Source organism: Narcine bancroftii, chromosome 7, assembly GCF_036971445.1.
Source record: "Narcine bancroftii isolate sNarBan1 chromosome 7, sNarBan1.hap1, whole genome shotgun sequence".
In the NCBI taxonomy this organism is placed as follows: Eukaryota; Metazoa; Chordata; class Chondrichthyes; order Torpediniformes; family Narcinidae; genus Narcine; species Narcine bancroftii.
The window spans coordinates 171,055,030-171,079,015 of record NC_091475.1 but is presented as its reverse complement, the minus strand read 5'-3'; the positions used below and the strand labels follow the sequence as shown (position 1 = coordinate 171,079,015).

Here is a 23,986-nt window from a genome sequence, read left to right as displayed (position 1 = left end):
AAAATAAAGTTCATCTTCAAATAGCTAAAAGGAATGGAAGATTGGCATTTCCTAATTTTAGACTTTATTATTGGCAGATCAATATTTGCAATTTGATTCTTTCGCCATATTTTGATAACTAAGTTGACCATCATTTATGGGTAGTGATGGAAGGGAATTTTACTAGGACTATTTCCATGTTGGCAATTTTAGGGTCCTTTTTATCCTCTTCTTTATATAAACTAACTGATTATCCGATAATTAAATATAGTTTGAGACTATGGGCACAATTTAGAAAGTTTTTTTTGGATTTCAGAGTTTCTCTCTTGCTCGCTCTATTATATCTAATCACTTCTTTCAACTTTCTTTGCAAGATACCACCTTAAATGACCTTTTTATTCCTCATAATTTCACTTCTTTTGAACAATTGACAGTAAAATTTAATTTACCTAATACACATTTTTTTTTAGATACTTATAAATTAGACTCAGATCCCTGATTTTCCAACAATCCCTGAGGCAAACATCTTTTTTGATTCACAAGTTTCTCATAAACGCTTAATAGCTCTTGTTTATAATAATTTGTTTGATTTAAGAATAGCCTCGAATGACTGGGAGCAGGATTTGAATCTTTCATTCTCAGATGAGGTGTGGGACTCTCTTTGCAATTTGATTAATACTACCTCCTTTTGTGCATGACACTGTTTGTTGTAATTTAAAATGGTCCACAGAGTACATATGTCTAAAGTTTTAAAAAATTTAAAATTCTGATATAAATCCTCTGTGTGACAAATGTAAAATTGGTGATGCTTCTTTAGTTCACATGTTCTGGACTTGGACTAGCTTAGAAACATTTTGGAAAGCTATTTTTAAAACATTATCGGTGATTCTCAAGTTCAAATTGGAATTTTACCCTTTAATTGCTCTATTCGGATCATTTCAAGATGTTTTACTGACTCAACTCAAAATCAAATTTTATCTTTTACTTCATTGATAGCCAGGCGCACAATTTTTGATTAAATGGAAACACAATACCACACACACACACAAACACACACACAGCTTAAATATTATCACTTGTTTAAGTTTAGAAATAATTAGATATGCCATCAAAGATTCAAAATATTAACTTCCAAAAGACATGGGGCCATTCATGGATTATTATCATAATCTTAAGAATTAGGGTTATTTTGAAACTTTGGTGCTGTGCTGTCCATTTCCAAGTTGTTGTCTCTTGATTCCTAAGTATTAACTTTCAACCTTAATGGAGGGGGTTTTGATTTTTTTTTAAATTTTTCTTTTGGGTTTTTTTTGGTGTGTGGTTAAATTTTATTAATATGATTGTGCTCTGGATTTTTTTTTAAATCATGAAAAGTTTTTTGTAATAATTTTTTTTCTTGAATCTTATTGCACAATATATAACTGTACTGTTTAATTTCTTATAATGTAAACGCCAATAAAAATATTTTAAAAAGAAAGAAAAGTAGGACACCCAAGGTAGTAATCTCTGGATTCCTACCATGTGCCAATAAGAGTAAGATTAAGAGGACAGAGCACGAGCAGTTAGTGCAGGGGAGAGGGTTTATAAACAATTGGAATCTCTTCTAGAGCTGAGGTGACCTATACAAGAGAAGGGGTAAACTTGAACCAAAGGGGGACCAATATCCTGCCAGGGAGATTTGGTTGATTCACCTATGAGGCTCTCAAGTAGCCTGGCAGCAGGATGGGATTCAAGATGGAGAGAGCACAATTAAAAAGATTAAGGAGAGCAAGGAAGGCACAGGAGATGCCTTTAAATAGAATACGATGGTGGAGGTCAAGCATCGAGCTAAGAGAGGTAAACTTTCTTGTGTTTATTTTAACGCAAGGAACTTGACAGAGTGTGGACAAACTTAGGGCATGGATATGTACACAACAAGCTGTTTCAGAGTTGTGTGTGGGAAAGGTGGGTTGCAATATTAGTCAAAGAAACTAGTCTTTAGATAAGATATTGTCAGAGAATTATTCTGTGTGAGGCAGTGCAGGTGGAAATCAGGAACAAAAAAGGAGTAGTCACCTTGATGAGTGTACACCATAGGCCACAAGTGCCCTGGAGCTAGAGTATTGCTGATGTTTGTAAAAATATTAGGGGTGTTATTGTAGGTGATTTTAACTTCCCTGACTCTGACTGGAAATGCCAAAGTGTTAAGACACTGGATGCGGTGAATTTTATTTAGTGTGTCCAAGAGAACTTTCTCCAGTTGGATAATCTTGCAAGGGAAGGAGCAATATCTGATAACCTTGCAAAGAAAGGATCTTGTACTGGGAAATGAAACTGGTCAGGTAACTTAGGTATTAGTAGAGGAAAACTTTGGGACCAGTGACCACAATTCCATTAGTTTTAAGAGTGTTATGGAAAAGGATAATTGGTCCTTGTTAGAATCCTAAAATGGGGCAAGACAATTTCAACATGATTAGACACAAGTTAGGAATAGTTAAGAGTAAAAGCATGACTGCCAAATGGGAAGCATTTAAGAAAGGTCCAGGACAAAATGTTCCCAGTGGGGTAAAGGGCAGGAAAGGAACTCTGGATAAGAAGAGATATAAATGCACAGATCAGAAAGGAAAAAGTGGCATATATCAGATATAGTCAGACAATTTTGAGGGGATTCCTTGAGGAGTACAAGAAATGTAGGAACATATTATAGGCTAAAAGAGGTTTTGGCAGAAAGTGCAAGGGAGAATTTTAAAAATAAAGAAATACAGTGCAGTAACAGGCACTTCCACCCCATGAGCCCAAGCTCTCCAAATACACCAATTAGCCTACAATCCCTGCAACGTTTTGAAAGATGGGACGAAACAGTAGCACCCAGAGGAAACCCACACAGACACTGGGAGAACATACAAACTCCTTATGGACAGCGCAAAATTTAAATCCAGGTTGCTGGTACTGTAATACCATTGTGCTAATTGCTACGCAAACTGTGCTGCCCAATACTGGTCTATTAAGAGCAAAAGGGTCACCAAAGAATAGGTTGTAGTGGGCTACACTGATCCGCAAACAAAGTGGGTCAAGGAGGTAGGAGGTACAGACTTACACTGGGCTGATGTCACAATGGATCCAGGGAGGCACAAAGGATCATGGGAGTGGTGCTGATAAGCTCGCAGAGAGTTCCAATAAAGTCAGTTGGTTGGTTCAGCTCACTCACAGCTTCAGTGTGGTTTTTCTTTCATTCACTGCACAGCACACTGACCACAGTGGTGACCCTGATGGTCCAAAATGACAATTTTGACCCCACGATGAATGACACGAGCAGACAGAATGCAGTCTCATTGAAGCTGCCGATCTTTTGGACCTCACAGCCGCTAGTCTGGTTCGAACATGCTGAGGCCCAGTTTCAGACAGATCACCGTAGACTCCACAAGATATTACTACATGGCCAGTTCACTCAACCAGGAGACTGCCTAACGAATCATCGACTTCTTTCATCAGCCATCAGCTGCCAACAGGTATAAGGCAATTAAGGAGCTCCTTATCCGCACTTTCCCTCCGCGGACGGCTTGGGTGACAGCACACCGTCCACCCTTATGAATAATATGTTGGAGTTCGTGGATATCCACAGGCCCTGCTTATTGTTTGAGCAGATATTCCTCGAACAGATGCCAGAAGACATCTGCCTACTCCTTGCGGATGATGACTTCAACGACCCACACAGGTTAGCAGACCGTGTGGATGTCCTGTGACACATCAAGCAATACCAATGACCTAGTTGCTGCATCACGCCAAGTGACTCATCTCTCTCCCATTCCACTGAGGGGTCTGGCAACAGCCGCAGCAGGTAGAGTCTCAAACACGGAATGGTAATGTTTCTACTATCAGAAATGGGGTTCTAGAGCCCACTGCTGCCGTCCACCTTGCTCCTATCCAGGAAATGCTGGGGCCGGCAGTTGCTCAAGGCTTTGATGGTCGGCAACCGAGACAGCCTCCTTTATCTATGGGACTGCCAATTTTGGCAGTGTTTCCTCATAAAGGCAGAGGTCAGTGTCTTGTCCCCCTTGAACCGAGATTCCTGCGCTGGGAAGTCGAGACTGTCCCTCACTGCCACCAATCATAGCAGCATACACACATATAGGGTGCAGACCATCCCACTCGAGTTCAGCTCCTGCCATTTTACCTGGACCTTCACTTTGGCTGACATGTCTCAGTCCCTACTGGGTGCAGACTTCCTTTCAACCCACTGCGTCCTGGTGGTCCTGAATGGGAGCCATCTCGTTAATTCCAGGACCTACCAGACCTTCACACTTCGAGAAGCCAAGTTCTCAGTCCCCATCTCAACTCGGTAACCTTATTGGGCAATGAATTTGCCAAAATCCTGGCCATTATAACACCATAGTTCTCCACTGCGGTCCCGAAACAGGACGTTCAACACCACATTTCCATGCAGGGACTGCCACTACACGTCTGGGCGCACAGGCTTCCTACTGACAAGCTGCAGCTCACCAAGCAAGAATTCAGGAAGATGGAAGAAATGGGAATTGCTTAGCGCTCAGACAACCCATGGGCCGTTCCTCTACACGTGGTGCCGAAGTCTTCTGCGGAGACCTTGCGGGGACCACCACAATGATGCCACGACAGCCGATTGGTACCCGGTTTCCTCACGTCCAGGACTTCATGGCCAATTTACACAGACCAAAGGATCTTCTTAAAAATCGACCTGGTCCAGGGATACATCCAGATCCCATGCACCCCAGCGATGTCCCCAAGACTGTCCTCATCACTCCGTTCAGCATTTTAGAGTTCCTCCGCATCCAATTCGACCTCAAAAACACAGCGCAGACTTTCCAGAGACTCATGGACTTGGTGGGGTGCGGTCTGGATTTTGTTTTTATCTACCTAGACCTAGCCATCAACCCAGCAAAATGTCAGTTCAGCCTAACAGCCATTGATTTACTTAAGCACCGTATTGATCAACACTGGGCGGTCCCTCTTCCGTCAAAGGTTGAGGCCATTTGTAAGTTAACCAACCTTACTACGGTCAAAGGTTTGCAGGAGTCCTTTGGGATGGTCAACTTCTACCATCGGTTCGTCCTGTCAGCTGCCATGATCATGCAACCATTTTTCAAGATGCTTTCCAACCAGACCAAAGAACTCAGCTGGGACACTGAGTTTACAGCAGCTTTCGATCAGGCCAAAAACGCTCTAGCCAACAGCATACATCTGTGCATTGATGTGCCCACTGCCCTCAAAGTCAATGCATCCAACATGGCCATCGGCGGCATCCTGGAGCAGCTGATTGATGGAGACCACTCATTTTCTTTAGCAGACACGTGTGACTCCAGAGCAGAAGTATAGTGTATTTGATGGGGAGTTGCTAGCCCTCTATCTCGCCATACACTATTTCCATAAAGGACAGGATTTCACAGTCTTCACCAATCACAAGCCCCTCACTTTTGGCTTCGCCAAGGTGTCAGGCCAGTGGTTGGCAAGGCATCAGCGTCACCTCTCTTATCTCAGAGTACACAACTATCAAGCACATTTCCGGCAGGAACAACCTCGTGGCTGACACTCTGTCCCTTACTTCCGTCCTGTCTGTGCATTTCCTATCCCCTGGAATCGACATATGGTGGCTCATAATGGCCCAGTGGCAGGATGGTGAGATATCAGCCTACCACATTGTAGTCTCAGGGCTACAGCTGGAGGATGTGTGTTTTGGGCCATCCAACGCCACACTTCTCTGTGATGTGTCCACTGGCCAACCTAGGCCCATTGTTCCCACCACGTGGAAGTCTCGCGTCTTCAACACGTTACATGAGTTGGCCACCTTTCCATCTGGGCGACAACTCAACTGGTCGCAGACAGATTCATGTTGCATGGCTTACATAAACAGGTCGGCCACTGAGCCAGATCTTGCCTGCACTGTCAGACATCCAAGGTACAGAAGCACATGAAAGCCCCTCATCAATCCTTCCTGCCAACACACAGATGATTTGATCACATCCACATGGACATCACCGGGCCGCTGCTGGTTTCCAGAGGCTCCACGTACCTGCTCACGATAGTAGACTGGTTCACTAGATGGCCGGAAGCTGTTGGCTTTTGGACACTTCCACAACATCCTGCGCCAGGGCCCTCAATACCATCTGGATAGCCCATTTTAACCTTCCTTCCAATATCACGTCGGACAGGGGGGCACAGTTCACGTCCGGCCTATGGGCAGCACTGGCACAGCTCCTAGGGACCCAGTCACATCACACCACATCCTACCAGTCACATCACACCACATCCTACCACCCACAGTCTAACGGTCTGGTGGAAAGGTTCCATCAACATTTGAAGACAGCCCTCATGATGCAGCTCTGAGGTTCAGATTTGGTTTGGATGAGCTGCCTTTGGTGCTCCTTGGCATACCTCAGCGCCAAAGGAAGATTTAGCCACTTCTTCCAATGAGTTCATCTATGGGGCCCTGCTGACATTCCTGGGAGAGTTTGTGCCAGCGGCTCGCGGCCAGGAGGAAACTCCGCAACCGCGAGAAGGTGGGCACCCTGTCCAAACTTCACGCCTGATCCAGCTCCATCCTACATCCTGAAGGATCTCAGCGAATAAGTCTTCATAAGGAGAAGCACGCACTGGACACTCCTGCAGCACCCATACGAGGGTCCATACAAGGTATTACGAAACACGGGACTACGTGCCTTTTGGATATTGAGGGTCAACTGCCTCAAACCAGCACACCTAGACCTCGACCAACCAGTAACTGTTCCAGCCCTGCGGCGGAGAGGTTGGCCTCCCAAATGTACAAACTGTTTACAAACTGTGGACTCGGCACCTCCGAACACTGGTTTGGGCTGGGTGATCACATAATGGGATGCACTGATCCTCAAGCAAACAAGGTCAAGGAGATTCAGGCTTGTACTGGGCTGATGTCACAATGATCCCAGGTGGGGGGGACCGCAAAGGATCATGGGGGTCATGTTGATAGGCTCTCAGAGAGTTCCAGTAAAGTCATTTGGTTGGTTCAGCTCACTCACAGGTTCCATGTGGTTTTTCTTTTGTTCGCTGCACAGCACACCAACTACAATGTCCCCTTAAGAATCAGGAGAGGCATCGATGTCCAGAGCCAGAGGAGATGGGAAAGGCCTTAAATGAATATTTTGTGAATTAGTTTACAATGGAGCAAGAAAGGCAGGAGTGGCAGGTAAGGAAGTAAATAAGATAGTCTTAGGCATGTCTGCATCATTAGTGAAGAGATGCTGACTGTCTCAGGTCATATAAAGGTAGATAAATCTCAGTCCACACCAGGTGCATCCCAAAATGCTATGGGAAGACAGGAAAGAAATTGCTGGAGCCTTGATATTTTAGTTCATTGCTGAGGACAGAAGTTCCAGAGGACTGTAGTGCTATTATTTAAAATAGGCTTTAACAATAATCAGGGTAACTACAGATGTGAGTGGAATGGAAACTGCTGGAGAGCATTCTGAGAGAGAACGAACCTTTTAACATCTGGCTGGCCAGAGAAGAGCCAGCATGGAGTTATACATGGCAAATAGTGTCTCATGAGCTTGATAGAACTTTTTGAAGAGATGACAAAGAGAGTAGATGAAGGCAAAGCAGTTGGTGTTATTTAAATGGATTTTAGTAAAACATTTGATCATGTCCCACCTGGTTGATTGGTTCAGAAGATTAGTACGCATTTGACAAGGAGACATCTCAACTGGTTAAAAAAATTTGGCTGAGTGATAGGAGTGAGAGGGTGGTGGCAGAGGACAGTTTTTCAAACTGGAGGTCTGTGACTAGTAGAGTGCCTCAAGGTTCAGAACTCGGACCCTTCCTTTTTGTAATTGTGGACAAGGATGCTGCAGCAAGATGAGTAGGTTTGCTGATTATATGAAAATATGTGCTACCATGGACAGTGAAGAAACATCTAAATTTGCAACAAGATCCAGATCAGATGGGGTACTGGGCTCAGGAATGACAGATGTAGTTAATTTGGACAAGGCAAAGTGCTGCATTTGGGTAAATTGTTCCAGGGCAGTACAAACGCTGTTAACAGCAGGGACCTAAATATTGTATGGAGCAGAAAGACCATGATGTGCACAAATATTGCTCATTAAAGATGTCAGAACAGGTAGACAGAAGAGTGAAACAAGTGTTTGGAAAACTTGCTTTCACTGGTCAGGGCATTGAAATATAAGTGTTGGGAAGTCATGTTGGTGAGGCCACTCTTGAAATATTGTTTGCAATTTTGGCCACCTAGCTATTGGAAAAATATTATAAAATTGGAAATGATAGAGATGGATGAAGATATTGCCAGGATTAGGGAAGTTGAATTATCATGAGAGACTGGAAAAACTAGACCCATTTTCCTTGGAGAGTAGGAAGTTGAGAGGAGATCTTATTAAGGTCTATAAGATCACGAGGGGAATAGATATGGTGAACAATCTGTTTCATAAAATAGGGGAATCTAAGAGAAATCATAACTATAAAGGTGAGGGAGACAGAATTTAGAAGGGATGCAAGGGTAGAGTTCTTCACTGTCCAGGCTGGTGGATATATTGAACAAGCTGCCAATGGTATGTTAGCTTCCTTTAAGAAACATGGGAGGGGACTGGAGGGGTAATCACCTAATATGGGTAAGTAGAAGTAAAGCAGGAGGTCACATTGTTCAGTATGGACTAGCTGTGCCTGTGGGGCCTTTACTGCATTGCAAGACTTTTGACTCTCTACAACTCAAAACAAAACTATGCAATCTTAATTCTCAATACCTGTACTGTTTTAAATTCAAGTGTAACATTTTTAAAAACATAACTGTTGAAATGGATCTTGCAACACAATACATATAATCTTATCCATTATTAAATCCTGAATATCATTTCCACAATAGTTATTTTATTCAGAATTACAAATGTTGATCCATAAAATACCATTCATTATTGATATAAAGAACTAAACTTTGCAGACACCATTAACATGTAAAATGTCTAAACACATATCACAAAAACATGCAAGATAATGGGACAGATGACTCATCTTGGTAAAAGAGGCAAGATTTAAGAAGAATATCAAGAGGGGCTCACAAGAAGGGAATGGTAGAGCAATAAAAATTCATGGTGCTCAAGAAGCCAGAAACTATCAAAATTAGATGACAGAAAATGATGTGATACACAGTCTTTAGGGACTTCAAAAGCAAGAATAAGACATTTAAAATTGTTGTGCTGTTAATTTCTGTTTGATAATGTTCCTGATGAACATATCAGAACATTTTTGTTGTACATTTATCCAGTTCTAGTGGTGTATTTGATTCACTCCAGATGTTATCAAGCAACAGCTGAAACCACTTGATATGGTGTATAGCAAAATCTACAGAAGCAGACAACTTCAGTTTTAATATTTAAGACCTGAGCTCCAGCTGCACTAAGTTTCAACACTGGTGCTCATGAGACATTGTGGAAAATTGTCCACAATGTTACTTTCATGACAATCAAGGGAAATCCAATCTGGCAAATTACTAATCAGTCTATTTTGAATAATTAGTGGTCATTGAAAGTAAATATGTGGTGCTTCTTCATCATAAACCTCCTCACTTATACCAAGTTTGTGTTTCATTAGAATCATGTAGTCCTGATTTCATTAACATCTTGCTTCAAACATGAGAAAGCTGAATTCCAGAAGGGAGATGTGGGTGGCTTCCTTGATAGAAAGGCAGTATTTGACTGATCGCAGCATTAAGGCATTCATGTAAAACTATGGATATTAAAATAAGAAACACTTAAATGGCTAACATCACACCTTTACACAAAGAAATATGGTTATGGTTGTCGGAGGTCAATCGTCTTAGCTGTGGAACACCACAGCAGAAGTTCAGCAAATAAACCATCAGCTGAAAACAGACAAGTAATGTTCATGCCACAAAATTACCATGCAATTACCATCTTTAACAAAGGAATCTAATCACCTACACTTCATGATCAATGGTATTACCATCACCAAGTCCCTCATTATTAAAATATTGTGGGCGACCTTTGACCGAAAATCCAACTGGATCAGTCACATAAATTCATGCCACAAGAAGAGGCCAGAGGCAATCAGTGACATACTTCCTAACTTTCCAAGGACCTTCCATCATCCACAAGGCACATACGAGAATATCCATGAGAATATTGCAATTCGTAGATTTGAATTATAAGAAGAGGCTGGATAGGCTGCAATTCATCTCCCTGGAGCAGAGGAGGTTAAGGGTCAGACCCTTTTAGTGCTCACCATCAATAAATCACAAAATCGATAATAGCTTCCACATTGTAGTATTAAACTATACATGCCATATCTAGCATTAAACAAAAATACAGAAACTTCTCTCAATGATTTAGCCCCTCTTTCAAAGGTGCAGCATTTTACAGTCTTCTCCCCTAAAATCAAGGGAAATCATTTGTATTGAAGAAAGTTAATTTTTAGATGCCCTAGTATTTCTATAGGAATCTTTTAAATGCCGTGTCTTATTGAATAAAGACAACTTTTGATGCGGAATTGATGATATTGCTAAGCCAAATGTATCCCTAAAATTTTTTTACATGCACTATACTATTTCATCATGCATACTTTAGGATGCAATGGATTATACATTTGTTTTATTTGGATGAAATATAAATGAAGTGCAGTCAGTTTTTGTGAACTCAATTCAGATTTCCTAAGCCTGAAAGATGGCTACAATGACTTCAGGAAAATGCAGGAACCAGGAATACATGGAACCTGACACTCCATAGTTAGAATTAAGAGGGACAGTAATTCGATATGAAAATGTCACAACAGGAAAAGGCAGATATTCTGAAGAAAGCAGATATTCTCCAGGAAATGCACTCAAACTAATCAGAGGATGACAACACATTAGGAAAGTGCTGTTTAGGGGCCATCCATCAAACTGTGAGGGTCAGTACTACAGGGCAAAATGCTTAAACAAAAGGATTATAGACTAATCTATAATCATGGGGCAAAGCACACATTACAGTAAGACCACTACATTTTACCTACTTCCCTGCAGCCAGGTAAAGGAAGCAGGACATGACTAATCAGTATATATGTATTATTTGTCTGTATGTGTATCTGCATGTTTTGCACTGGAGAATGCAGTTTTGTTGGATTGTACTTGTGCAATCAGAAGACAATAAACTTGACTTGATATGACAGTGAAAGGACACACAATTTTGATAGGGGCAGGAGAAAGGCAGATATTGTATTCCATGACAGAATCATCAAACACAAAAAGTAAATTGTCCTGGAGTTTCAGGATCATCGAATGGGTCTAATGTCCTGGAGAGCAAGTTCTACTACATAAGTGTGTACAACTTCACCAATCCCATGGATAGCACCTAGATGGAATATTAGAGATAAGAAATAAAATGTACAAAACAGACTTGGAAGGGGCAGTAACACGGTTGCAAATATAAAGAAAACCAAGTCAGACGTGGTGCAAGTGAACCAGACATACTTATTAAATAAAGATGAGCAACTGCAAGCACTCGTTACATGGGCTGAGAGCTTAGTCCTGAAACATAGATCAATGAAGGAGATCCAGGAACTTAATTTTCCAATGACAAAGCATTCAGGAATGATAGAATAAGAAATTGAGATTTTATAGATGAATTTCAGTAGATATTTATTTGTAAAGAGCATCACCAGGCAGTTAAAAGAGCTGTAGTTCTGGTCCACCTGGAATGACCAACTCCTTACTCTTATAACATGGCAAATTAGTTTTAAAAATTACAAAAACCAAAACAAAAAGTATAACAATTGATCTTGCATTTGATATATTGAATAAAACTTTTAAATAGGCAATAATAGTGCCACATACTCAAATATACCAAGAACTTTTCAATTTAGTAATTTCTGCTCAGTTCCTTTTCAGAATTCTAAAAGAGAAAATATTACAGCTTTAAATAAGCAAAGTTTATAGGGATAGTTTAAATTTATCAACCATTGCTGCATTTGGGAATATTTGTGGGAATTAACAAAGAATGGAATGAAGAAAAAACACCCTGATGGAATTTGGCTGAAATTCAAAATCATAGTTTATTGTTATGAAATCTGTTGTTTTGTGGCAGCATTACAGTACAAATACTGCAAAAAAAAATTAAGATAAATAAATTAGTGCAAAAATAAGAGAAAGTGAGATAGTATCTGTGATTCATTGTCCATTCAGAAATCTCATGGCAGAGGTGAAGAAGCTGTCCTTGAGCTACTGGCTCCTGTAACTCCTTCCTGATGGTAGCAGTGTGAAGTGGGCATGGCCTGGGTGGTGAAGGTCCTTAAGGATAAAGGCTGCTTTCTTGAGACACTGCCTCTTGTAGATGTCCTCGAAGGAGTGGAGATTGATGCCTGTGATGATGCTGGCCGAGTTCACAACTCTATTTTTTTTGTTGTCGTCCTGTGCATTAGTACCTGCATACTAGACAGTAATACGAGTCAGAATGCTCTACACAGTACACCTGTAGAAATTTTCAAGAGTCTTTGGTGACATGCCAAGGATCATCCATCTCCTCATGAAGTATAGCAGCTGGCGAGCCTTTGTGATTGCATCAACATGGATGCCCCAGGATGGATCTCCAGAGACGATGACACCCAGAAACTTGCTGTTCTCTTCCCTTTCCACTGCTGACCCCTCAATGAGGACTGGAGTGTGTTCTCCTAATTTCCCATTCACCTCCTTGGATTGTAGTGCCAGTGGCGCACTGTAGACCAGCTCAGCTAATGACGCCTGCATTAGCTGCAGATCTTCCTTGGGAGTGAAGCAGATGCCCAGGAGCACCCAAGGCAGTTCGTCCGTCCAGTCGAGACCGGTGAGGCGGGCCATGAGCACCGACTTAAGGTGGCAGTGCAGACGTTCGATCAGTCCATTGGCATGCGGGTGGTTGGCTGTGATGAATCCCCAACCTGTTGGTGAGCTGTGCCCAGAGCGCAGATGTGAACTGGGTGGCCCGATCGCTGGTGAGGTGAGCCGGGACGCCGAACCTGGTGACCCAACCATGCAACAGGGCTCAGGAGCAGGAGTCGGTGGAAGTGTCTGGCATCAGGATCACCTCGGGCCAGCGAGTGGTGCGGTCCACCACTGTGAACAGGTAACGGTTGCCCCGGGAAATGGATAAGGGCCCGACTATGTCCACGTGAATGTGGCTGAACCGTTCCCAGGCGTGGTCGAACTCTTGCACGGGCGCTCTGGTGTGCCTGTGTACCTTGGACATTTGGCAATGGGTGCATGTTCTGGCCCAGCCCATGATCTGCTTCTGCAGTCCGTGCCAGACGAACTGCTCTGCCACCATCCGGACCATGGACCTGATGGACGAATGTGAAAGGTCATGGATATGACAGAAGACCTGCCTGCACCACTGCTGCGGAACCACTGGCCGCGGGGTGCCCAAGGAGATATAGCACAGGATGGTGCCTTCGCTGCTCGGAGTTGGGAGGTCTCGGAACCGCAGGTCGGTGATGGCGGTCTTGAAGGCCCTCGTCTCCACATCAGCTTCCTGGTCCCGGGCGAGCTGGTTGAAGTCGAGGCCAGGCATCAGCGCGCAGATGGCCAGTCACGAGAGTGCATCGGCAACCACATTGTCCTTCCCCGCCTTGTGCCGAATGTCAGTGGTAAACTCTGACACGAATGAGAGGTGACACTGCTGGCGGACCAACCAGGCAGGGATCCTTTGCCATCGCGAGCATCTGGGTGAGGGGTTTGTGGTTGGTGAAGATGGTAAAAGTCCTCCCCTCCAAAAAATAGTGGAAATGCCGCACCGCCAGGTACATGCCCAGTAACTCGCAGTCGAAGGTACTATACTTGTATCTGGCGGGGGGAGCAGGTGGCTGAAGAATGCCAGCGGCTTCCAATGCCCATTCACTTGCTGCTCCAGGACGGCACCTACGGCTGTGGCAGAGGCATTGACAGAGAGTGCCATATGCAGGTCAGTGTGCGGGTGGGTGAGCATGGCGGCCTTAACGAGGGCATCCTTGGTGGCAGCTCCCGGGATGAAGCGGTTGTTAAAGTTGACCATACCCACGAACTCCTGCAGCCCATTGAGGCTGTTCGGGCATGGGAACTCCCTGATGGTGGCAACCTTCGCAGCGGCAGGTGTGGCTCCTTCGGCCATAATGTTATGGCCCAGGAACTCCATGGACCCTTTCCCAAACTGGCATTTGGCCAGGTTGATGGTAAGGCCGAAGTCAACCAGCCGGGAGAAAAGGGTACGTAGGTGGGCCTTGTGCTGCGCCCGGTCCTTGCTGGTGACAAGGATGTCATCCAAATAAATAAAGATGAAATCCAAGTCCCTGCCCACAGATTCCATGAGGTGCTGGAAGGTCTGAGCGGCATTTTTGAGCCCGAACGGCACGCGTAGGAATTCGAACAGGCCAAAGGGAGTGATGATGGCCATCTTGGGTATGTCCTCAGGGTGCACCGGGATCTGGAAATAGCCACGCACCAGGTCAACCTTGGAGAAGACCCTCGCGCCTTGCAGGTTGGCCGTAAAGTTCTGGATGTGAGGGATGGGCTAACGGTCAGGAACGGTTGCCTCATTGAGCCGTCGATAGTCTCCGCAGGGACGCCAGCTGCCGGAGGCTTTTGGGACCAGGTGGAGCGGTGAGGCCCATGGGCTGTCATACTGCCGAATGATGCCCAGCTCTAACAGGTGCGAAAACTCCTCCTTCACTACCTGCCGGCAGGCCCTGGGTGAGGATGTGGTGGAACACCCCATGGCACGGCGAGGCAACGGAGAACTGTGCCTTGAGGAGTGTCGGGAATTCGTCCAGGATCTGCTGGAACTCATCTCTGGGCGTGCTGATGGTGGCCATCTACGGTTGCTCCGAGCAGGAGGCGTCAAGGCGAACGGCCTGGAAGGTATGTGTGTCCACCAGGCACCGACCTCGAACCTCCACCAGAAGCCCATGTGCGAGGAGGATGTCTGCACCCAGGATGGCAGTCGGGAGGGACGAGACGGTGAACCTCCACACGAAATTCTGTTGGCCAATTTGGAAGTGGACTGTCTTGTCTCCATTCATCCAGATTGCTGTTGTGTTGGCCGCACGGAGGGGAGGTCCACAAAGTTGGTTCCTGGATTCAATGGCCGGTATGACGCTGATCTGGGCTCCAGTGTCAACGAGGAACGCTGGCCGCTGACTGAGTCCCGCAGGTAGAGAAGGCTGTGTCCTTGGCCAGCCCCCACAGCCATTAACAGCGGCCAGCCTGGTCGTTTCCCTGGAACGAGCAGGGCTGACGACACCTGAGCCTTAGCTCCCCAGCACTGGTGGTAGTCGCAGAGACCTGAAGCGGATGCTGTGGCCTTGGTTATGCTCTTGGGAGCCCCTGCAGGGGCCGGGTGCTCTACCGCAGCGCTAGGGGCAGGCTTGGCTTGGTCGTGCCTGTGCCTCGTGACCTGCTAGACCACTGAGCCTTCCGAGAATCGTGCGAGCCATAGCTCTTGGCCCTTCCGGGCGACCTTCCTCAGGTCAGTGAAGCTCTCCTGAACCAGCAGTGGGCGGATGTCCCCGGGTATATGTTCGAGGAAGATGCGCTCAAAAAGTGGGCAGTTGGGGTGCTCACCCATGAGCGCGAGCATCTCATCCATCAGTTTCATCGGGGTCCTGTTCCCCAGGGCGTCGAGGTGCAGCAACTGAGCAGCATGCTGGTGTCTGGATAGTCCGCGGGACCTGGTAAGCACTCACTTGATGGTCTCGTACTTGTCCTCGGTGGATGGGTGCTGAACAAGCTGCATCACGCGTCTGGTGGTGGCCTGGTCCAATCATAGCAGCATACAATCACAGCATCTGCAGACTTTCATACTTCACAAATTAAAACCGATGCACTGTTTCTGTGGAATGTGAGAATGAAGGAGAAGGGGAGCTGGCAAGAGATGACTCGAAATAAAGGACAGTACATCTGATAAAGACGAAAGGACACTTTGATAGCCGGAAAATAATGAGAGGAAGAATGATAGGAATAGAAATAAGAATATTTGCCCAAAGTTTAGATCACTGAATGTCAAATATATCATACATAAAAAGATAGGAAGTGTATTATCCAGTTATTCAATCTTATGTGCATTTTGGTTACAAATGTTAATAAGATAGCAACGTGAAAATACTCAGTGTAAGCACATTGGAGTTCATTATGTTACTCAATAAATTGTTAATCATGCAAAAACTCCGATTTTTATATTGCCATTATATATAGTTAAAGACTATGCCATGCATTGGCAGATAAAAAAGACAAAAATGTAACTACATGTTAAAAGTTTAAATCGTGATAGCAATATGGCATTGATGCCATCAGCATTCCTTAGCAATATTTTAAATTCATAAACTCTTTTCGACATTCCATGCAAGCATTTTATTGGATTATAGTTTTTCTGAATCAACCAATTATACCTTAGGAAAACAAAGCTAATTGTTTTGTTAAAATTTTAATATTTAATACTTTTGGTGGGCTAGAATTCAAAAGACTGCATTATGGATAACTAGTTTCATGAATACATGTAGATTACCAAACAAGTCTCTTAACTGTCGCTGGTTAGAGGTGGCTGAATGTCGTAAAACAGAGAATCAAAAAATTACTTCAATCAAATTGTGCACATAAATGAAATGAACTGATTTAGTAATATTTAGTAATAATGATTTAGCAAGGTACACAGAGCTTAATTACCCTACTCTTCAAATAAATCATGCTTGGAATTTTTAATGTCCACTTGAGAAATAAATTGAAGGGTACAATATCTTTGCATATTTAGGTATGGAAAGATGGAATGCAGAAATTCAAAGTTGTATTCCACTGGAAAAAATTACATACAATTTAAGAAATAAATACGCTACCTTTTAGCAAATATGGAGCCAGGATATGCATAGTTTAGGAGTAAATATGTAAAAATGTACTTCTAGCCTCTTGAGACCTGTGGTAATCTTCTTCCCTAAAATGATTGTATCAATACTGTGGGGTCCCAGTGTGCAAAATGACCCATCGAGCAATCCAGGAAACTATGTTCTTCTTTCTTTTCTATACTTCATATAACTATACATCTCATTTATATCTTTTGTATAGCTTTTGTGTGGGAGAGAGGGGAGGGGAGGGTTAGGGTGGGGTAAAAACCATTATGTAACTATTGTAATTTTTTTTTTAACTTAACCAACGCTGTTTTATTTAAAAGTTTATTAATTACATGTATGGATATATTTAAATAAAATATTTTAAAAAGCTACAATATCTTTCAAATGAAACAGACAAAACCCCCAAAGCATGCCCAGACTACCAAGTGTGTCAGTCAAGAATATCAATTGCAATTTATAGGCTATCTGAATAAAAAGAGAATCTTTGGATACGGTATAATCTTAAAAACTGCAACATTCTCGGAAATTCTCCGAAAAAAACAAACAAGGTTCAGAAACAGACTGACCTACCACAACATAGGCTATTCAATCTTGTTAGCTCAATACTAGCTAGCAGCAGAACAATCCCATCCACCCATTCCCCCCCTTACCCTTTTTTAATCCTGCAAATTGCATCCCCCTCATTTGCCTGGAAATTTCTCCTTTTTTGTCACGAACCAACACCAAGATGTAATTTACAATACAATCATTTGGAAAGTGGGGGAAAAACAAAAACACCTAAATGAAATCCTGGCAGTTTATTGGAGAGCATGAAAACTCCAATATACAGCACCTGTGATCAGGATCCATCCTAGGTATCTGGAGCGGAGATTCAGTAATTCTGAACTAAGTACTGCACCATTGGGCTAAACATGCAACATCATAAGGAGTCGTTGAAATTACAAAACAGTCTGACTGGTCCAGGTGCATGGGGCATACGCAGCAATCGTCGCTGACGGGGCCCGATGGCGTCACCCAGCAAAAAATAAAAAGAAAGAAAAAAAGTTTTTAAAAAATTACAAAACAGTCTGAAATGATGGTCCATAGCCTTTGTGAAAGGAACATGTCTCACACAATTATTTTTGCTGATGTTATTAACGAGTGCCTTTTTAATAAGAAAATTTTAAGAACCATTTATTCCTGTGTTATGAACAGAGAGTAATGAACTGCAATAGGCAATGAACCCGACAGTGTTTAATTTTAAAACATAAATTTTATTTCTAACTCTTAAACTATCCTTAATACTAAATCTATTCCCAGCTATGCGCAGGTGTCTCTCTCCGTCTGGGTGTGTTATACCCAAACTATTGCAGTCCAGGCCAAAATCTAGAAAGTTATTTCAAAGTTCAGTCTTTCAAATTCAGTGTTGAAGTGTAGGCCTTTGAAATTTGATGCCCAGAATTAATGCTGAACTGGTGGGAAGACTGGAGTTGTGGCTGCCACAGACTCACAAACTCTTCTTGCATTGTCTTTGAAGAAATGTCCATTCACGTTAGCTGTGGCCATAGCATTCCTGGCCCTTTTGTATGCAAGACTCGAACTGGGTGGCCTCCATGAAGCTTCCAAGACTCTGGCACCATATTCAAGATGAGGCAATAAATTGGATTACACTGGCTTTGGAGAGAAGCTAGAATGGTATGCCTCAGGGATCAGTGCTGGGATCATTGTTATTTGTCATCTATAATCAATAAAATGGATGATAACATCATGTATAGATCAACAAATTTGCAGAGGATACCAAGATGGAGGGTGTAGTGGACAGTAAGGGAGGCTTTCATAGCTTGTGGTGGGATTATGGACAACATGGAAAAAATGGGCTGCACAATAACAGATTAAATTTAAAGCGGTCAAGTGTGAGGTGTTACACTTTGGGAGGACAAACCAAATCAGTAAATGGCAGGGATCTGCAGAGTGCAGTAGAACAGAGGGACCTGGGAATACATTTACATAATTCCTTGAAAGTGGTATCACAGAGGGTTATTAACAGAGCTTTTGGCACATTGGCTTTCATAAAAAATATTGAGTATAGGAGTTGAGATGATATGCTGAAGTTGTACAAGACAATGGAGAGGCCAAATTTGGAGAACTGTATTACATACAGTTTTGGTCTTGTATACACAGGAAAGATGTCAATCAGATTAAAAGAATGCAGAGAAAATTTACAAGGATGTTGCTGGGATTTGAAAAGCAGAGTTATCGGGAAAGGATGAATAGATTTAGGACCTTTTTCACCAGAAAGACAGAATAAGGGAGATTTGATAGAAGTATTCAAAATTATAAAAGGTATAGATTGGGTAAATGCAAGCAAGCTTTTCCACTGAGGTTAGATGTCACAAGAACTAGAGGATATGGGTTAAGGGTTAAAGGTGAAATATTAAAGGGGAACATTAGGGAAAATGTATTCACCCAGAGGGTGGTGAGAGTGTGAAATGAACTGCCAGCAGAAGTGGTGGTTGCGGATTCAATTTCGACATTTAAAAGAAGATTGGATTGGTAGATAAATGGAAGGGGTTTAAAGGGCTTTGGTCTGGATTCAGGTCTGTGGGACTCTGCAGAAAATTTTTGGCAGACTAGCTGAGCCAAAGGGCTCAGTGCTGTGCTGTGGTTCTATATTTTAAAATATTTTGGAACTACATGGGATTTTATTTTGAAGCGAGTGCATTCATCCTTTCTTTGTGCGAGACGTATTATTACAATTTAATAGCACAACTGGTAGTATACCAGGCCCACCTTTCCAAAGTCCAATTGGCTAAATTCTATTCTAATCTTTCCTCTAAATGTGACAAATGTATAACTGAAGGTGGTACACTGTATCATATGTTCTGGTTATGCCCTTCTCTTTCCAATTTTTGAGAAGGTGCATTTCATACCTTCTTTTTAGTTCTTAACATTACTTTGACTTCAAATCCTTTTCTTGCTCTTTTTGGAATAAGTGGGCCAATGGATCTGATATTGACTGTTTCACTAGAAGGGCCATATTAATGAGATGGAAATATGCTGTCTTTCCACTCACACTCAATGGTTGTCTGATATGATGGCAGGTTTGTGATTTGTTAATACTTTATTATGTACCTATGTAACATTTACTTGATGAAACCAATAAAAATATAGAAAAGAGAAAAATATTTTGGTGATTGCTTGAACTACACATTTTTTAAAAATGCTTAAAAATTCATCATAAATAATTTTCTTACTTGCATTTCACATTTGAATTGAATGTTGTCTTAATGCACTTACATTGCTATTTCATGAAAGTGGTCATTAGGAAAATCAGCAGTAGGAAATGTGCACATTTATGATAACAGAAATATGTCAAGTGTGATTAGGAAAAAAATGACCACATATAAACCCTTTTTTTTGAAAAGGCAACCTCTCTTCTTACTTTTAAAGATGAATTAAGAGCAACTTACCATTTCTTCTTTACGTTCAAAGCCAAAAACATTCCTTCGCTTCACTGTCAAAAATTCTTGATCCTCAGCGTCATCAAAACCATCTGTTGCTATTTGTTTATTCTCGTCCTCTTCATCACTTGGATCATTTTTGTCAGAGGAACTTTCGTCCACATGGCGAACACTTTCCTTGGCAGATATACTATCTTTTGTTTTCCTCTCAGCCCCTTGTTGGGAAGAGATGTGCTCCCAAAATTGAGCCTTGAAGTCTTCCAATTCCCCATCAGCTCCCTCTTGTGAGCTTTCTGCTGCAGTATTGTTCACAACTGACCCAACATCATGGGCCACTGAAGACATTTCTCTTTCTTTTTGTGCTCTCTGAAGAAATCTAATTCGAGGAGGAACAGCCAGACCCAAGGAGCTGCAATGGAAGTGCATATTATATCTTTAAAAGTTGGTCTTATTCTACAAGAAGGCTCACAAATAGGTCATTCAAATCAAACAGCCCTACCTATCCTTATGCCCTGCTTTGGTTACCTTCTGTTCTACACTGCCAGCATAAATCTCTTACCTTTTCCATAGTTTATCATCTTATCCAGATGCATCTAGAATCTATTTATATTATTCACCTCAGCCACTCATTATGATCATGAGCTCATGACTCAAGATGAAGAATAAGATTATTTAAAGGAAGCAAAAGAGAAGCTGGCTGAGCTTTGCTCCAAGGTTCAACACACTGAAAGCAGACATAGACTTTGAATCATTCTCAATTTTCAAAACCATGAAATGAAACCAAACAGTTTTAAAAGTGATTAAAAACTTCAAATTAAAAATTTTAAGCAAAAATCCTTTCAAACAAGATATTAATTCCTCGATAACAAAGAGCTGTAAACTCTGAATATTTAATTTCACTGTAATGATGGATGCCAATTAAGTCTCATGCATTCTTCATGAAATTTAAAATATGACATCAGAAGCACATTTAAAAATAACAAGACAATAAACTAAATTAAACATTGCAAAGATCTAATTAACCTGGATGCTGAGAAAGAATACTCAATTTTTTAAAAAATAAATTCAAACTGCACCAGAAGTGCTACATTTATGTACCAAGTAAGGAGCTGTAATTCCAAGCAAGGCCTGGGAGTTCAGAACAATGTTATCACTTGAAAGTGGCAGCATTCTTTATGAAGACTATTTCCTCACTTTCAAACCCCATGTCCACCACAAAATCTATTAAAATGTTACTTACAGAGCATATTCATTCAATGATATTGTGAAAGCATTAAAAACATCTTTGTTCCCCATCAGGTAGACTGATCGGACATACGACACAAAACACTGCAGAACAGAAAAATAAATTGCACAGCTCAGATATTAAACATTTTAAAGTAACAATATTATTTATTCAATTTTCAAAACCATGAAATTAAACCAAACAGTTTTAAAAGTGATTAAAAACTTCAAATTAAAAATTTTAAGCAAAAATCCTTTCAAACAAGATATTAATTCCTCGATAACAAAGAGCTATAAACTCTGAATATTTAATTTCACTGTAATGATGACCTCACCAAAGCCTTCGACACCGTGAGCAGGAAAGGGCTTTGGCAAATACTAGAGCGCATCGGATGCCCCCCAAAGTTCCTCAACATGGTTATCCAACTGCACGAAAACCAACAAGGTCGGGTCAGATACAGCAATGAGCTCTCTGAACCCTTCTCCATTAACAATGGCATGAAGCAAGGCTGCGTTCTCGAATCATGGGTCCTCTACCGGCATCACCTACGGCTCCTAGAACGCTTCCACCAGCGTTGTCTCCGCTCCATCCTCAACATTCATTGGAGCGACTTCATCCCTAACATCGAAGTACTCGAGATGGCAGAGGCCGACAGCATCGAATCCACGCTGCTGAAGATCCAACTGCGCTGGGTAGGTCACATCTCCAGAATGGAGGACCATCGCCTTCCCAAGATCGTGTTATATGGCGAGCTCTCCACTGGCCACCGTGACAGAGGTGCTCCAAAGAAGAGGTACAAGGACTGCCTAAAGAAATCTCTTGGTGCCTGCCACATTGACCACCACCAGTGGGCTGATATTGCCTCAAACCGTGCATCTTGGCACCTCACAGTTTGTCGGGCAGCAACCTCCTTTGAAGAAGACCGCAGAGCCTACCTCACTGACAAAAGACAAAGGAGGAAAAACCCAACACCCAACCCCAACCAACCAATTTTTCCCTGCAACTGCTGCAACCGTGTCTGCCTGTCCCGCATCGGACTTGTCAGCCACAAATGAGCCTGCAGCTGACGTGAACATTTACCCTCTCCATAAATCTTCGTCCGCGAAGCCAAGCCAAAGAAAGAATGATGGATGCTAATTATGTCAAGTTCAACTCATTTAAATGGTGGTCTGCAGGTTCACATATAGAATGGAATCATATACAAATTAGAGTTCTTGCAAAATCCTTCAACTTCACGTTTACCAACGCCACCAATGAAAATAAAATTCCAATGACTTAGTCCTGGGTCAAGCTCCTTGGTGGCGTGATGATATTGAACTCTGCTTTGTTCTACAATCAGCCATTTTTGAGACGATGGCTACACCACCATTGGGTCCCACAGGATCCAAGTTTTAGGTTATTATCACCATTGCATTCATTGCAATTTTCAAATTTCCATCCAGAGTAAAACAATCTTTTAACATTCACCTCTGTGCTATCCTCCCTTGAATGTATTGGTGATGACAAAATATCTGATCTACCAAATGAAGGGAAATAAAGTGATAATCCACAGTACACCTTCTTTTAATGCTTTTACACTAAATTAATCAAAAACATTATGAAAGGAAACCACAATAAAAGTTACTGGACTTACTCGTTGAGCTCTTTCTTTCAGGTCTAGATCTTGTGCTAAAAAGGCTTCTAGCTTTGCCTGTATATTTGTCAGTTTTGCTGGATTGATTCTGTTTGAAATAAAAATAAAACTTCTTATATGTTGGTAACCAAATATTACCAAATAATATGAAATTCTCCTAAAATAAGCATTAAAACAACAATTATTTTGTGAGATTATTTTTAATTTTGCATCTTGTGAAACTTTCAACATATATAATGAATCAAAGAACTGCAGACACTGGAAATCTGAGATGAAACTAGACAATAACCATGGAAAAAGAAACAGTAATATTTTGGGATCAGGACATTTCATCTAATGAAATCATTAAAAATTTGAATCCAACAAAAAGAGGGTTGCTGGGCTAGAGGTATGGGGAGCATGGCTATAGAGGGACAAAAGTTGAATATGAAGGGAATGAAGGATGAGAAACAAGTCACTAATGAACCTGGAGACAAAATAAATCAATCTACACTACAATAAAGGATGAATATAACAGTTTTATGAAGAGAAGATAGGAAGCCAGCCAAAGAAGAATCAGTAAAAGTACTAATAGCATGAATGACACGCTAAGGTTCAGATATGCAATTTCAAAGATAAAAATAGGCATATGGCGCACAATTTCATTTTATAGTCACACGAGAGGGGAGTCTACAGGGATTCTTGGTATTTGAAAATGTTTAAAAATTGATTATGGAAGGGTAAGCATCCTCGCCTTAATAAAGTTCTTCTACAGAGATCAAAGAAAGATGGTAGAATGGCTCTTCCTAACTTTAGATTTTACTATTGGGCAGTCAATATACGAAGCCTTATGTTTTAGTCCTTTTTTTCATAATCATTCTGACTGCCTGTTGTGGGAAT

General features: G+C 42.1%; 1 protein-coding gene and 1 long non-coding RNA gene across 2 annotated transcripts in view; one reads left to right on the top strand and one right to left on the bottom strand.

Moving 5' to 3' along the window:
• The window catches only part of ddx10 (DEAD (Asp-Glu-Ala-Asp) box polypeptide 10), a 199,686-nt gene that overhangs the window by 101,536 nt on the left and 74,164 nt on the right, over window positions 1-23,986 (bottom strand). Inside the window, exons 11-13 of the mRNA XM_069891292.1 lie at window positions 23,108-23,195; window positions 21,490-21,578; window positions 20,259-20,658 (exon numbers count right to left, since the gene is read on the bottom strand). Of these exons, the coding sequence (XP_069747393.1) occupies window positions 20,259-20,658; window positions 21,490-21,578; window positions 23,108-23,195 (577 nt within the window). The remainder of the gene's footprint in view (window positions 1-20,258; window positions 20,659-21,489; window positions 21,579-23,107; window positions 23,196-23,986) is intronic.
• Window positions 3,132-23,986, top strand: part of LOC138739379 (uncharacterized) — a 103,818-nt gene continuing 82,963 nt past the window's right edge. The window contains exon 1 of the long non-coding RNA XR_011342206.1: window positions 3,132-7,153. This is a non-coding gene — a long non-coding RNA (uncharacterized lncRNA). The remainder of the gene's footprint in view (window positions 7,154-23,986) is intronic.